General features: G+C 42.3%; 1 protein-coding gene across 1 annotated transcript in view; it reads right to left on the reverse strand.

Moving 5' to 3' along the window:
- Window positions 1–17,022, reverse strand: part of MAP7 (microtubule associated protein 7) — a 317,468-nt gene extending 300,446 nt beyond the window's left edge. Inside the window, exon 1 of the mRNA XM_030198511.1 lies at window positions 16,799–17,022. Within this exon, the coding sequence (XP_030054371.1) occupies window positions 16,799–16,838 (40 nt within the window). The 5' untranslated portion in view covers window positions 16,839–17,022. The remainder of the gene's footprint in view (window positions 1–16,798) is intronic.
- Between the last annotated feature and the right edge of the window lie 216 nt (window positions 17,023–17,238).

Consider the following 17,238-nt stretch of genomic DNA (forward strand, 5'->3'; position numbering starts at 1 on the left):
ACAGGGTTCTCCGACCACATCAGGCATATGCCGCCGCATATATGGATGATGTGGTAATACATAGTGGAGACTGGAACACCCATTTAAACCAGGTAGAGGCAGTGCTGCAGGCTTTTAGGGAGGCAGGTCTCACCCTGAACCCAAAAAAATTTTATTTTGCGCAGTACAGGGTGAAGTATTTAGGGTATAATGTGGGAAGGGGAGAGGTCCGGCCCTTATTGAATAAGGTTAAAAGCATCCAAGAGTTTCCCAGACCAAACACCAAGAAACAATTGCGTAGATTCCTGGGGATGGTAGGGTATTACCGCAGGTTCATCCCTCATTTTTCCGCAATGGCCACTCCCTTAACTGACATGCTGAGAGGGAAGAATCCGGACCACTTGAGGTGGGGAGGGGAGGAGTTGAGGGCATTTGAACAGATGCAGAGGGCCCTGTGCCAGGAACCTGTGCTGAAGGCAGTTGATTTTGAAAAGCCCTTTATCCTCCAAACAGATGCTTCAGGGAGGGGGTTAGGCGCAGTGCTGTCCCAAGAGCATGAAGGGGAGGAACACCCGGTGCTTTATTTAAGCCGGAAGCTCCTGCCTCATGAGGAACATTACTCCACCATAGAAAAGGAGTGTTTAGCCATACGATGGGCAGTGCAGGAGTGTAGTGTTTATTTAGAAGGGAGAAAATTTAAGTTGGTAACGGACCATGCTCCCCTGAAATGGTTGAATGTAATGAAGAATAATAATGGGAGACTAATGCGATGGTACTTAGCATTGCAGCCTTTCCAATATGCTGTGGAGCATCGTCCCGGGCGATGTTTAGGAAATGTTGATGCTCTGTCCCGGGTGGAGGAGGAGGAGGAAAAAGAATGCGGGGGTGGAAATTTAAGGGGGGGGTATGTAAAGAGTATGTAGGACAGGCCCCAAAGGAACCCTGGGATAGGCCAGAATACCCCCGGTATAGGCAGGCATTCCCCAGGAAAAAACTAGAAATAAAGAACTACAACTCCCAGCATGCCCCAAGGGAGATCGGGGATAAGACAAACTATCTGCATTCCCTGGAGTCTCCAGAGGAGGGCCGCAGGGAAAGAAATAAGGCTGATTCTCCAACCTGGTGGAAGAGGTGGTAGAACAGGTGGGTGGAGAAAGAAGAGCCACCAAAGAGCTTTAATGAAAGAAAGGGTGAGCAGCTGGGAGAAGGGCGGGGCGAGGAGAATATGGATTGGGCTCCTGAGGAGAGAGAGGCAGAGGGTGAGCCTTGCCCTATGGAGTTGACTGAACCGGAGAACACCCTGGAAGAGCCGATGGACTTTTCAGCTCTGGCTCAGCGAAAGCCAAGGAAGTAGCGGGGCCAAGCCGGGTCAAGCGGGAGGAGGTCAGGTAGGAGTATGACTGACCAAGAGGGTGGGACCCTAGGCTTTGAGCCCGCACAAAGCCATTACTGTGTGTTTTGAAAGCCTGGCTAAATTGAGCTGTGTTTTGAAAGCTGGGCTAGAACTGAACTGTGTTTTTGAAAGCCTGGCTAAACTGAGCTGTATTTTGAAAGCTTGGCTAGAACTGAACTGTGTTTTTTTGAAAGCCTGGCTAAACTGAGCTGTATTTTGAAAGCTGGGCTAGAACTGAACTGTGTTTTTGAAAGCCTGGCTAAACTGAGCAGTAGGGTAAAGCTTGGCTAAAAGTGAACTGTGTTTTGGGAAAACCCCGCTACACTGAACAAGGTTTTTTTTTTTTGCTGCAACTCTCCCCCAGGAGGGAGAGAGAGGAAGCAGTTGTGGAAGCCTGGACTGGGCAACTAACCGGCTTGAAAAAGGTGAATGATAACTGTGCTTTGTTTTTGTGTTTTGGTGCCACAACCGAGGGAAGGAGGGAAGCCCCTCCTAGGCAATAAAAAGAGTCATTGTTTCTAAGGGAAAGAGGAGCAGTACTGGAAGGTGTTCTTCAGACTGTGGAGAGCTGCAACCGCTGAGAAAAGAGGATACACTTTACAATATCAACTAGGTATTTTTCCCCACAAATTTTCTAAATGAATAGGATTCATGAAGACAAAATGGTTTCCCTCATACTTGACTAGACATTTAGAAAGAAATTTCAAAAAGGAGGCACCACAGCCAAAACACATGGCTTAAGATACAAAGCTACCTGCCTACACAGTTGTGTTGCCCTAGACTCTAAGGCAACACAATGAGTCATCTCCTGTCACTGGCAAGCAAAATCCTGCCTATTTTTGTTCTATCAATCAAAATCCAACTTTAGGTGCAGAAATATTAAACTGAAGATCATCTGCACATAAACGGTAGCTAACACTTCTATGGTATGAGCTGTGTCCTGAAAATGGCAAGGACAGATCAAGATTAAATATACATAGGTTATCAATCATATACTGAGTTTATCTTGTAAGGAAGACTAGATGGACCTATGGAACTTTGTAAGTCTAAGTGCTTTGAAAATATGCCTCCATGTATCATCTCCCATGCTGATACAAGGAGGGAAGAGAACCCCAAACAAAACAGGAATCTCCACAAAATATACAGGAAATAACACAACATGAAAATATTCTGGGTGTGTGTCCCTACTAGACACATTCAGTAAAACAATTATTTTCTGTATTGGGTCAAAATTCAAAGTGATTTAACCAGCCAAAATTGGCTCCTAGCCTGCTAAATTGCCTGTTCAGGGTTAACCGCTAATTTTCAGCAGCACTTAACTGGTAAGTGCCGCTGAAATTAACCGGTTAGTGCCAAACTGCAAACTGGCTATTTTGAGGGCGTTCCGGGGGCAGAGTCGGCACTTGGCCGGTTAAGTGCTGATATTCATTCCCTTAACCAGCTAGGTTAACTGCATAAATGGGGCTGCAGTAACCTATAGCCAGTTAAGTGCTAAATATCGGACTTAACTGGCTATGCAATAGCCAGCTCTGCAAAACCAGATATTCAATGCCGAAGATCCAGGAATAATGCCAGCGGTGGTCATCACAATGCTGAGTGCTGCCAGCTGAATAGTCGCCCCCTATATTTTTATTCATAGAAACTTATTTCAGAATGGACATTTTTTTTTCTATTTCACTTTAAATTAACAATCTATGTAGCTGGTTTGTGACAAAAACAAGCCTTAAACAATTGAACACACCTAATTTATGTACATTTGGACAGATAAACATTTAAGAGGAATCTGATTTTCATATAAAGGGCTGTGCATATAAAGGGCTGTGTCTGTTTGCCATCATGAAAAACTGATTTACAGCTATTAAAGAGGCCACTATAATTTCTATTGTGACATTCTGTAACACTTGCTACTTTATTATTATGCCACAGACATCTAATTAGGAGTGCCGGAAAACTCATGGAAGATATCTTTGACAACCATTCCAAGGTTCTGCTTAAAACACATATTTAAACCCACATTTCGGGTCCTACATCTGAATGAGCCACCATTTCTATATGGGTAGTCATATGTTCTACTTAATACATATAAGAAACATCATTCTCATCCATATGAAATAGAAAAACAGCTGGCATCCATGTGTGCATGGGGTTTAAATACTCTTTTTGACTGAAAAATACATTCTCAAATTTGCTGAAAATTGAGCAGTTGCAATCAGTCTGCAAGGTGTTGTATAAAGGTATGTACAGAACTGACCTGAAGTGACAGTGTTTGAAATGGGAAAACTGAATCTGCTAAGAAAACAAAACTAAAAACATCACATACGCTCAAAATATGAAGACGTCACTGTATTGTTTGATATTTTAATTTTTCAATTTAATTTTTTTAAAATTGAAACCCACTACCAAACAACATCTTTAAATACATAATAAATATTATATTAGACTTAAAAATATATATATCAGTTATGCCACTCTAGTGACACATCCCAGAGTACTTGGCCCTTATCCATCAACTTAGCACGGTAAGAAAAATAAACAAACTTGCACAGAAGGATCCAATCAAAAACAAAAGGAAGCAGGAGGTACATAAATGAATCTAATGCACAAAGTGTGAGAAATATTTTTTTAATGGAAAAATAAGTTTTTGTGTATGTATAGGTAGAACTGAAAGTATATATCTAAAAGATGCCTATTATAATATCCTGATCCAGATGTGCCCTCAATTCAGATCTGATTCCTGGTGATCATTTCTTAACCCATTTTACTTTGCATATTTGTTTGATCACTAACCAGGCTAAACAGATTAAATCCACTATTAATTTGAGGGGTGAAATTGATGCAGATCGCTTTTGAGATTTAGTCTCAGAAATGCCCAATATTCAACTGAAGGATCCAGGCATTATGAATTGTGAATGGGATTCTATTATTATGAGCTCCCTAAACACCATTGCTCTTGTGAAAGTTCAAAAGGATAGATCAACTGCATTTTTTTGAGGGGGTAAGCAAACATGTGGACAATGGGGAGCCGGTTGATATTGTATATCTGGATTTTCAGAAGGCGTTTGACAAAGTGCCGCACGAAAGACTCCTGAAGAAATTGCAGAGTCATGGAATCGGAGGTAGGGTATTATTATGGATTAAGAACTGGTTGAAAGATAGGAAGCAGAGAGTAGGATTGCGTGGCCAGTATTCTCAGTGGAGGAGGGTAGTTAGTGGGGTCCCGCAGGGGTCTGTGCTGGGTCCGTTGCTTTTTAATGTATTTATAAATGACCTAGAGATGGGAATAACTAGTGAGGTAATTAAATTCGCCGATGACACAAAATTATTCAGGGTCGTCAAGTCGCAGGAGGAATGTGAACGATTACAGGAGGACCTTGTGAGACTGGGAGAATGGGCGTGCAAGTGGCAGATGAAGTTCAATGTTGACAAGTGCAAAGTGATGCATGTGGGTAAGAGGAACCCGAATTATAGCTACGTCTTGCAAGGTTCCGCGTTAGGAGTTACGGATCAAGAAAGGGATCTGGGTGTCGTCGTCGATGATACGCTGAAACCTTCTGCTCAGTGTGCTGCTGCGGCTAGGAAAGCGAATAGAATGTTGGGTGTTATTAGGAAGGGTATGGAGTCCAGGTGTGCGGATGTTATAATGCCGTTGTATCGCTCCATGGTGCGACCGCACCTGGAGTATTGTGTTCAGTACTGGTCTCCGTATCTCAAAAAAGATATAGAATTGGAAAAGGTACAGCGAAGGGCGACGAAAATGATAGTGGGGATGGGACGACTTTCCTATGAAGAGAGGCTGAGAAGGCTAGGGCTTTTCAGCTTGGAGAAGAGACGGCTGAGGGGAGATATGATAGAAGTGTATAAAATAATGAGTGGAATGGATCGGGTGGATGTGAAGCGACTGTTCACGCTATCCAAAAATACTAGGACTAGAGGGCATGAGTTGAAGCTACAGTGTGGTAAATTTAAAACGAATCGGAGAAAATTTTTCTTCACCCAACGTGTAATTAGACTCTGGAATTCATTGCCGGAGAACGTGGTACGGGCGGTTAGCTTGACGGAGTTTAAAAAGGGGTTAGATAGATTCCTAAAGGACAAGTCCATAGACCGCTATTAAATGGACTGGAAAAATTCCTCATTTTTAGGTATAACTTGTCTGGAATGTTTTTACGTTTGGGGAGCGTGCCAGGTGCCCTTGACCTGGATTGGCCACTGTCGGTGACAGGATGCTGGGCTAGATGGACCTTTGGTCTTTCCCAGTATGGCACTACTTATGTACTTATGTACTTATGTACTATAACTATATCTAATCCTTGTATAATGATTTCTTAAATAATTTAAAGACGACATGCAGAAGTACCTAAAAGACTTGGAGAACCATGAGCCCTCTGTAAAATTTAAGTGGAAAGAAGCTTTAAGATCTTACAAATTTCATTGTGCTGAGGCTAAAAAGGGATATTACGCCTCTGTTATTGGCTCTGAGTTGGTAGATGCAAAAAAAGTTTTTGCTCTAGTGAATGATCTTGTTTCTCCTCCTGTTCCTGATAAGTTGGCGCTTATGGCGCAACCTAGTGTCCAGAAATTAGCAGATTATTTATTTATACAAAAGTGAAAAAATCCAAGATCTTACTAAGAATCAGCTGCAATTAACTGATTTACATTTGTTAGGTTCTGCTCCTGCTTTACAAACAATTACAACTGTAGATCAGATATGGGACTCTTTTGAATCTATAACTTCAAAGGATCTTCAAGCATTACCAAAATTGTCGTCTTGTGGATTGGATATTTGTCCTTCCAATTTGTTTACGAATCCACTATTGCGATACTCTGGCTTGTGTCTTTTCTTAATTCCTTATTGACTTCTGGGAGATGTCTGGTAGAGATGGATGCAATTGTACACAAGTACATAAGTAATGCCACACTGGGAAAAGACCAAAGGTCCATCGAGCCCAGCATCCTGTCCACGACAGCGGCCAATCCAGGCCAAGGGCACCTGGTGAGCTTCCCAAACGTACAAACGTACTCCCACTTCCTAAAGCTCAGAATTTGGACTTATCACTTACTTCCAGTTTTAGACCAATAGCAGGAATTCCATTGCTTACCAAGTTATTAGAGACATTGGTTAGCTGACAGCTAACATTGTCAAATTCTCCTGATATCATACATCATAATTTGAGTTTAGATCCCAGCATAGTACCGAATCCCTTTTATTGGTATTAAAGATTATTTAAGTAGGGGTAGACAGATAGTTTTGCTCCAATATGATATCTCGGCAGCTTTTGATTATGTGGGTCATGAATTATTGTTAACTAGATTGAGTAGTTAAGGTCTGATTGGCCCAGTGTTAAGGTCTGATTGGCCCAGTGTTAATTGGTTTAAAGATTTTCTTGTAAGCCATTCTGTCTGGAAAGATGTGATGCCAAGCTTTTGGAGACCTAACTGTGGTGTGCCTCAGGCCTCACCTCTCTCCAACACTTTTTAATTTGTTCATAAACTCTCTTTCTGCTATTACATTAGGGCAATGATGAACACTTGGGGCCATTTAAGGTGCGCTAGCATTTTTAGCGCATGCACAAAATTAGCACGCTGTGTAGGCACCCATAGGAATTTTGTGGGCACCTACACAGCAAGCGCTAAAATTGTTAGCGCACCTCTAGCATGGCTTAGTAGACAGGGCCCTTGTTTTCTTATGCTGACAACATCTTAATGTTGGTTCCAGTTTGTTCTACTTTAGGTGAAACTTCAGCTAACATTGCTGCTGCCATGGAAAAAAATTTCACAAATGGGTCATGGAGAATATGCTTCAGCTGAATCAGGCAAAAACAAAATTTTATGGTTTTTGTACTCTCTTGACAGATATTCCCTGTAATTTTGTATTACCAAGTGGTATTATTCTGAACGTGGGAAGAGAATCCAGGGTTTTAGGTGTTCTTTTGGACCATTATCTTTTGAAGTTCAGGATAACCAAGTTTGGAAGATAATTGAAGTTAATTAGATCTTTTTTTTTTTTCATAGTTCTCGTTTTGCTCCTTTGGTTCTGATGTTGGCGTTGTCCAATCTGGATTATTGTAAGTCATTGTATGTTGGACTGAGTCATAAGTTACTTTATAAATTGCAACTATTGCAGAATACAGCAGTCAGGTTGATTTTTCAACTGAAGAAGTGGGAAAATGTATATTGAGTATATTTTACAAAAAAAACTTCATTGGCTTTGTGCTCATGCATGGATTACTTAAGTTTATTTACGACCCTCCTGTGGGGAACCGTGTCAAAAGCTTTGCTGAAATCTAAGTAGATTATGTCTATAGCACCTCCCTAATTCAATTCTCCGGTCACCCAAAGAATTCAATGAGATTCATTTGGCACTATTTCCCTTTGGTAAAACCATGTTGTCTTGGATCTTGCAACTTATTGGCTTCCAGGAAATTCGCTATCCTTTCCTTCAGTATAGCTTCCATTACTTTTCCAATAACCAAAGTGAGGCTTACCGGCCTGTAGTTTCCAGCTTCTTCCCTATCACCACTTTTGTGAAGAGGGACCACCTCTGCCGTTCTCCAATCCCACGGAACCTCTCCCGTCTCCAAGGATTTATTAAACAAATCTTTAAGAGGACCCGCCAGAACCTCTCTGAGCTCCCTCCATATCCTGGGGTGGATCCCATCCGGTCCCATGGCTTTGTCCACCTTTAGATTTCCTAGTTGTTCATACACACTCTCTTCCGTGAACGGTGTTCTATCCACTCCATTCTCATATGTACTTTTGCCAGTCAATCGCGGTCCCTCTCCAGGATTTTCTTCTGTGAAAACAGAACGAAAGTATCTATTTAGCAAATTTGCCTTTTCTTCATCATTATCTACATAGCGGTTTGCAGCATCTTTCAGTCTCACACTTCCCTTTTGTGGAACTCCCTCGCAACCAATGAAAGTACTGGCTTACGTGGACGACCTCTTGTTAACTTTAACCTCGCCCCAGGCCTCACTGTGTAGACTGCTGTCTGTAGTGGATGAGTTCGGTTTTCACTCGGGGTTTAAGCTTAACTTGCAAAAATCTACGGCGCTGCCTAGCCAGCTAGAGATGATAGATCAGTGGGAGGGCAAGTTCCCTTTGAAATGGGCTTCTGATTACATTACATATTTAGGGGTTAAGATCCCCATTAATTTAGCTGCCTTGTACTCTTTAAATGTAGGCCTATTGAAGATTAGGGCGGCAGAAACAATGAGGGGTTGGCAGGCCCTGCCGCTGTCTCTTCTGGGGCATGTAGCGCTGTATAATATGCTGCTCTTCCCAAGTTGGATATATACATTTCAAATGCTGCCCCTATATTTGCTTCATAAAGATGAAAAGTGGTTGCATAGGAAGATAAACTGGTTTCTTTGGCAAAGGAGGAGGGCTCGCATGAGTATAATGAGGGCACAGCTTCCCTGGGCAAAGGGGGGGGGGGGGGGGGTGGGACTCTTAAACCTGCGGTTTTTTCCATTTCCACCTGTTTGAGACACTTATCAGACTGGTTTCGTTCATCATCCCATTGTTCCTGTACTTCAGCAGAAACAAAATTGTTTGGTTCTGTGCATTTTGTGAGTTAGCTGCAGGGGAGGGGAAGGCGGGGTGATACTTTGGGTCAAGCGGAATACATTGTTAGGCCCTTGCAGCAGACTTGGAAATGGGTAACCAAATTCTTTTCCCTGGTCAGTAAGAACTCTCTCCACTGTTGCCCATTCGAAGTAACCCTGATTTCCCGGTGAGTAGCTCCTCAGCGACTTTCCAGGATTGGGCATCCCGAGGTATCCACTATTTATACCATATCTTAACGGAGCAGGGGGAGATGAAAACTGTGAATGATATATGCTCCGAATGTCACACAAAAACAAAGATGTCTTCGCTCATCACCAGCTGAGCCATTATGTTAAATTGCTGCTGAAGCACTCTTTAACAGCAGAGATTTGGGAGAGCTTCAATGCAATGTTGGGTCTGGACGCTCAATTGCGGGTTCCACTGCGATATTTTCACTCTCACCTTAGAGACTCCACACAAGATTTTGATTTTTCGACAGTGGCAATACAGTTGAGCACAGAATTGGGAATCAAACTTCACATGGACCAATTGAGGAGGCAACTATTAACTGCTTCTAAGCTCACAGAACACGTGGTTTGGCAGGAGATTCAGATCAAATTCATACTGGGGCTTTACATTTCTCCTCTAAGACCATGGAAGGCAACGCTGAAGGAAGACGATACCTGTCTCAAATGCAAGGCCCGGGGGGCCCACCTGGGCCACATGTTCTGGTTGTGTCCTGGAGTGCAGCAATTCTGGAAAGATGTGGCCGAACAGGTATCTGCGTGTTGATATACGGATTGAAGGCCCACTCTAAGTCAATTATTTGATTGTTTCTCTAGCAGGGAGCGCATGCCGGCGAAAATTAAAGCTTTTCTGCAACGTGTGGTGCTCATGGGAAGAGGACAATCTTGTTGTTATGGAGAAGCGAGGAATACCCCACTGTGGCTCAATGGCGTTCGGCACTGATTCAGATGTGTTCCTTGAAAAAAAGGGGCATAAAGGATTTATCTTCTACAGTGGTGGAAATAAGTATTTGATCCCTTGCTGATTTTGTAAGTTTGCCCACTGACAAAGACATGAGCAGCCCATAATTGAAGAGTAGGTTATTGGTAACAGTGAGAGATAGCACATCACAAATTAAATCCAGAAAATCACATTGTGGAAAGTATATGAATTTATTTGCATTCTGCAGAGGGAAATAAGTATTTAATCCCTCTGGCAAACAAGACCTAATACTTGGTGGCAAAACCCTTGTTGGCAAGCACAGCGGTCAGACGTCTTCTGTAGTTGATGATGAGGTTTGCACACATGTCAGGAGGAATTTTGGTCCACTCCTCTTTGCAGATCATCTCTAAATCATTAAGAGTTCTGGGCTGTCGCTTAGCAACTCGCAGCTTCAGCTCCCTCCATAAGTTTTCAATGGGATTAAGGTCTGGTGACTGGCTAGGCCACTCCATGACCCTAATGTGCTTCTTCCTGAGCCACTCCTTTGTTGCCTTGGCTGTATGTTTTGGGTCATTGTCGTGCTGGAAGACCCAGCCACGACCCATTTTTAAGGCCCTGGCGGAGGGAAGGAGGTTGTCACTCAGAATTGTACGGTACATGGCCCCATCCATTCTCCCATTGATGCGGTGAAGTAGTCCTGTGCCCTTAGCAGAGAAACACCCCCAAAACATAACATTTCCACCTCCATGCTTGACAGTGGGGACGGTGTTCTTTGGGTCATAGGCAGCATTTCTCTTCCTCCAAACACGGCGAGTTGAGTTCATGCCAAAGAGCTCAATTTTTGTCTCATCTGACCACAGCACCTTCTCCCAATCACTCTCGGCATCATCCAGGTGTTCACTGGCAAACTTCAGACGGGCCGTCACATGTGCCTTCCGGAGCAGGGGGACCTTGCGGGCACTGCAGGATTGCAATCCGTTATGTCGTAATGTGTTACCAATGGTTTTCGTGGTGACAGTGGTCCCAGCTGCCTTGAGATCATTGACAAGTTCCCCCCTTGTAGTTGTAGGCTGATTTCTAACCTTCCTCATGATCAAGGATACCCCACGAGGTGAGATTTTGTGTGGAGCCACAGATCTTTGTCGATTGACAGTCATTTTGTACTTCTTCCATTTTCTTACTATGGCACCAACAGTTGTCTCCTTCTCGCCCAGCGTCTTACTGATGGTTTTGTAGCCCATTCCAGCCTTGTGCAGGTGTATGATCTTCTCCCTGACATCCTTAGACAGCTCCTTGCTCTTGGCCATTTTGTAGAGGTTAGAGTCTGACTGATTCACTGAGTCTGTGGACAGGTGTCTTTCATACAGGTGACCATTGCCGACAGCTGTCTGTCATGCAGGTAACGAGTTGATTTGGAGCATCTACCTGGTCTGTAGGGGCCAGATCTCTTACTGGTTGGTGGGGGATCAAATACTTATTTCTCTCTGCAGAATGCAAATAAATTCATATACTTTCCACAATGTGATTTTCCGGATTTAATTTGTGATGTGCTATCTCTCACTGTTACCAATAACCTACCCTTCAATTATGGGCTGCTCATGTCTTTGTCAGTGGGCAAACTTACAAAATCAGCAAGGGATCAAATACTTATTTCCACCACTGTATACAAGGAGACTCCTTTTGTGCAATTTGGGCCCCCTTCTGGGAATCACTTACCCCATTTGCCCACAGTAGAATCTTCAATTTATGAGGAGGGGAGATAAGGGGAAAAAAATAAAAATTTGTCATTGCGGTTTCAATATGGTTTGCTAAACATTAGGTATGATGTTTATTTATACAGTTGATGCGATGATACAGCAACCTTGTTTGTAAATGATGGCATGTTAATAAAGATGATTAAAAAAAACTGTGTTGTATATTTACTCAGGTTTCCTTTGTCTAATATTAAAAGATCAAAAACAATTCAGTGTGACATGTATGTAATAATAGGGGAAAGCTGGAGAGGAGGTATATTTTCACATCACTGTAGGTGTTTATTGGATAAACACTAGAAAACATCACTTTCTGTCCCCTCTGGCTTATCTCAGGGGTGGGTAACCATGATGTTCAAGGGCCACAACCCAATCAGGGTTTTCAAGATCTATTTGCATACAATGGAAGTAGTACATGCAACTCAATCTCATGCCTATTCATTGTGGTAATCTTGAAAACCCAACAGAGTTGTGGCTTTCGAGGACTACAGTTTCCCCCCCCCCCCCCCCCCCCAACTCATCTTGTATCCTCCACTCAGTTTTTGGGCCTTTTCTGCACCAGCTCCTCCTAAGTACGTATTTGATTCCATCCGAAAAGGCATCCAGCAATAGTACATGTGGAGCAAACACTGTAACACAAATAATTTTGTACCCTCAAAAAAAACCTGATAAAATGAAAATTAAACACCTATAATTTGTTTGCAGCAGGAGTGTTTTATCCATGTTTACTGGTTACAGCCTAAATTCACAAGCCCTATTACAATAATTTGCTATTAGATGTACAGAAGAAACAACTGAAACTGCTGCAGTATGTCAACAATACCCTATAGATCATGGATGGGTTCTGATTACATGATAATACGTTGTCTGTAAGGCTGCCAACTGCCCCTAGAACAGCAATTCTCAAGCTAGCCCATGAGACACGCTTACAATCTGGTTTTCAGGCTATCCACAATGAATAAATATGAGAGATTTGCATGCACTACCTCCACTGCATCAAATTTATCTTATGCATAATCCATGTTGATATCCTGAAAATCCAACCTGTGTATATCCTGAGGACTGGGTGGAGTACAGCCTAAAGGGTATTCTAGGACAGCTGTCTATAGCTCAAAACAATTTACAGGATTTCGCCTGCTTGCTGGAAGGCTAGCCTTTGTAGCAATCCCCTTCTAGATCTCAGCCTTCAGCTTCAGACCAGTGGCGTAGCCATGGAGAGGAGATACTTAGTGCTCCTCCTCCCATTTTGGGCTCAGGCCCCCTCCAAACATGCAAGACCCCGTTAAATGACTGGTGGGGATGCTGAAGCCCCATCAGCCAAAGAAACTCAGGGATCCAAACCACTCACCTCTTTCTCGTGCTGCTGCTATAACGGGAAACATGCCTCCAGCTACCAATGCCTAGACTTCTCCTCGTGCATGCTCCTCACAGTAGATTGAGATCATTTTAGAAGCCTTGCTTGCCATTAATCAGCATTTCCGTATGTTCAATCATTTATACACAGAATTGTCATGATACATTCAAGATTCAAAGGGGGCATGTTCAGGGTATGGTTTGGGTGAACCAAAATATATGAATGTATTTTCCTTTTTACAATGGGAAACCATATAAAACATTTCCTGTCAACATTTACTTTTGCCCAGCATCACACATAAGAATTGCCTCCCTACTCATTTCAACCTGGGTCTCCAGCAGAGACTGCAGAGGTAATCATGCTTACCTCCATAGTGTCTAACACCACCTCAACAATTCAAAAAGTGTTATTTCATTAGGTCTCTTATTGGCGACTATTGTATGCATACTTTTGAGAAATCTGGTACTTATGTAAACCTCCAAGTGATGCCGCTTTTTCTGTCCATGTTTCTTTGTTACATCAATGCTCATGGAACTGTGAATGTCCCAACTTGGCCATCCCACTTCCTACGTAGACAATCGGCTTTTAAGTATGTGAGCACCTATAATTATTTTCTTCAAGGGTCCCTTTATCTGGTTTTTCATCTTTTACAACGCTCTGCAAAACCTTGCTTTTTAGTGCAGTTTAGAGGGAATAATTAGATCTGATGGTACTTTATTTCGTTTTGATTTGAAATGAGTGTTTGTTATGTTATTAGTTCAATGTTTTATTGTACATCTCTGAGGTCTTATGAAGATTATTTACTTAGGGCCTCTTTTACTAAACCGTGCTAGCGATTCCCAGCACAGCATTGCACCACAGCACATTCATTCTGAATGGGCTGCCTCGTAATTGCCGTGCAGGAATAGATAGAACAATTTAGTAAAATAGGCCCTAGTACTCTGTATCCCCTTCCTTTTGTGCAATGGGGCTTTAAACATTAACAATAATTGAATAAAATAACACTTTCCCTTTGGTTCAGCAAGAAAAGCTCATGGGATGAAACGTAGTTTTCCTTTATTACAAAAATGATGTACACAATACTCAAAATATACTGGCTAGCAAAACAAACTATGCTCTCACATAAATTGTAAACTTTGCTGTAAGTATGGACCTTGTACTTATTAATTGACCTTTCTTCTATGTTCCTTTCTTTTGTAGTATTTCTCCCAAAAGAAAGGAACATAGAAGGATTAATTAATAAGTACAAGGTCCATACTTATAGCAAAGTTTACAATTGGGTGCATGCATATAGCAGACAAGAATTAGGTATAGAAATTAACTGTTTAAACCAAAAAACTGTGTTTCTAAGTTTTTATTTTGAAAATTACAAGTACAGCCAAATTATATGCATATTTCTTTTCTAGCATTTCCTTCAGGTCCTAAAAAGTAAAGATAATTGAAATATTTATGCTAAAGGTAGTGGTACAGAAACTCAATACACCTGGACTCTCAAAGACTGTGTTCTCAGTAACAAAAATAGGAAACATTCTTAAACAAGAGGGCTACAAAGTTAAATTATTTTAATACAAGAAATTCACTCAGCCCTGCAATGGCAAAAGGAAGCAAGTGGAATGGCAAATAGGCACTTGCTTCCTTTTGCCATTACAGGGCAGTATTTTCTGGGTTGTTTTCTTTCAAGTCCCTCCTGAAAATTTGATGGTTACAGGACATGAGACACACAATTATTCACATAGTCATAGGAATCTTATAATCCTTCCTTCCCTTCATAAAGTAGGTTGAACAAGATGTTCCATTCAGAATTAAATAGCCTACTTTCTGATCTGCACATATAAGCATTGACCCTAAAAACACCATTATCAGAATCTTCATATCACAGCCAACATGTCCTCAAAATAGTGTGGCTAGAACACCAACCAAAAGAATGAATAAGGAGATATGAGATATGTTTGTGTGTGGAGATATATATAAAATTTTCTTTTCTTTAGAAAAGAGGCAAAAAAAAAAAAACGAAAAAAACAAAACAAAACAAACACTAACAAAAATACAGGGGGGGGGGGGATCAGAATCATGGCCACATCCATAGGAGCCAATTTTTCAAAACTAGGGGTACTAAGCAAAACATAGATTACCCCTCCAGTGAAGACGTTTGCTTAACAGTGAGAGTGCTCAAGCACCCGCTGCACCAGAGATGGCATCTGTATATCAGGTTTATCATGCTACACTTCTTGGCGAGTATTGTAACACGATTTTCAAGGGCTAAGTTTATCTGTTTTGAAACCGACACCAACACACATACAATTATATGCAAATAAACATTTTTGCGCTACCCCTCATTTAAGAGAACCGATTGCAAAACCCCCTTCTCACTCTAGAAAATGCTGAATCATAACATTTAGGATATTGGAACGGAACTACGATTATTCCAAATGACTTGCCGCGTTTTTTTTTTTAGTTCATTAGTTTTATTGAATTTTCTTTATGACAAAAAAAAACATAAAAGAAATAAAAGGCAAACCTTAATACAACAGCCAAATACAGTGCCAGAACATATTTTGCTGCAAATGTAAAGAGCCACCTTTCCGCCAAGTTTCTTCCGCCTACTGCAAAAGCTTTATGTTGTCCAAATACATTGAACAGCAACAAAACTCCTGTGCTTAACAGCATGGGAGAAAATTGGATCCCTTTAGCAGTGAGAGAAGGTAAAGCTAAAAAAAAAAAGTCTGATTGACTGGGATTTTTATGCTATCATATTGTATTTGTACTTTATATTTTGAAGGATTATATATATATATATATATATATATATATATATACATACATACACACACAATAACATCTGTGAAACCTGATTTGAACCTGTGAGTTTCACTAGTTAAAATGTCAACATTAACCAGAACAACTATGTCATGAAAGATGACTAGCCTTAAAACATGGGCGAGGCTTTGAGAAACATCCTAATTCTCCATAATAATAATGGTGTAGGTGTTGGGTACAGCCCTACTACCCGGTAGAGTAGAGGCTGAGCCTTGTAACTTCAACTAACCTCAATTCAGAGGTGTCAGCGAGCGTTTCTTCTGTGTTTATTACCGTATATACAACTCACACAAGACTTGACAATGGAAGTACCTAGCATTTTCAATCCTATGTAGAATCGTGATTTCTACCTTTCAGGACAAACGTTTATTATATGAATCACTAAGAGGAACGGTTTTCTTTTTGCTGCCAAAACGTATGAACTTTAACTGACTATCCCCGGCCGATGCACCTAACACCATCATCACCCCCGAAACTCCCATACTAAGTCTGCAGTGGCGGCCAAAAACAATTTCCCAATCTATCCAAGGAAAAACAAAACAAACGTAGATACACCAGGGAAACAGAATCCAGACGGTGTTCAGCCCTGCTAGAAATGGCATCCCGCACTAAACACCCCAACAACCGGAAAATAAAGTGTTTTGGTTCTGTCACTGTGACCCCGAGAGCGTACAGGGTCAGCTCAAGCGCGCACCTGTTGGACCAGCGGGCTAGCGATAGCAATCGGCGGGGTAAGCGCGCACGCGCGCCTCGGTTTCAGATGACCGTTGGACACCATTTCGGGGCTCGCGCCGGGTGGCTCAACACACAGTCTCCCCATCCCCCGCCCCTCCAGCGCGCGCTTGCGTGCGTTCTATGTCACCTGCACCAAGCGCTACCGGCCTCAACTGGGGCTTCTACCGGCCGCCTGATAGCTCACTAGTCGAGGTCAATCCCACCTTCCGCCACTACCTGAAACCATTTTGTTAACACACACACATACAGAAGTTTTACAATTCTGTAGCTCACCTTCAGCCAGGAAAGCGCTGCTTTCGCCCTGCTCCGCCATATCTTCTTGATGACGTCACAGAAAAACACCCGCCACCCCAGCTACTGCTGTTCTTTCTGTCCCTCCTGCCCCTCCCTCTAGCCTGGGCAGTAGCGAAGGACAGGTGAGTCCCAAGCAACAAGAAAACGTGTTATCAGCTCCCCCAGTGCACCGTCAGCGCTAGAGCAGTCGTGCGAGTTTCTCGAAGAGCTTAGAGCACCTCGCTCCGACTCCGAGCCGCAGGAATTTAGATATGTAAACAGTGCTCAGGCGCCAACTAGCGGGCAGGTGCCCTATTGCATCGAGTAACATCAAGGTGCCTGGGTCCAAAAGGCTTTGCTAAATCGTTTAGTGGTATGCGCAGTCGTTTTTCTAGTTTGAAAGGTCAAAAATTCAACCACTTCCCATTTTGCTACTGTTT

The sequence above is a fragment of the Microcaecilia unicolor genome, chromosome 3 (genome assembly GCF_901765095.1).
Source record: "Microcaecilia unicolor chromosome 3, aMicUni1.1, whole genome shotgun sequence".
Lineage (NCBI taxonomy): Eukaryota > Metazoa > Chordata > Amphibia > Gymnophiona > Siphonopidae > Microcaecilia > Microcaecilia unicolor.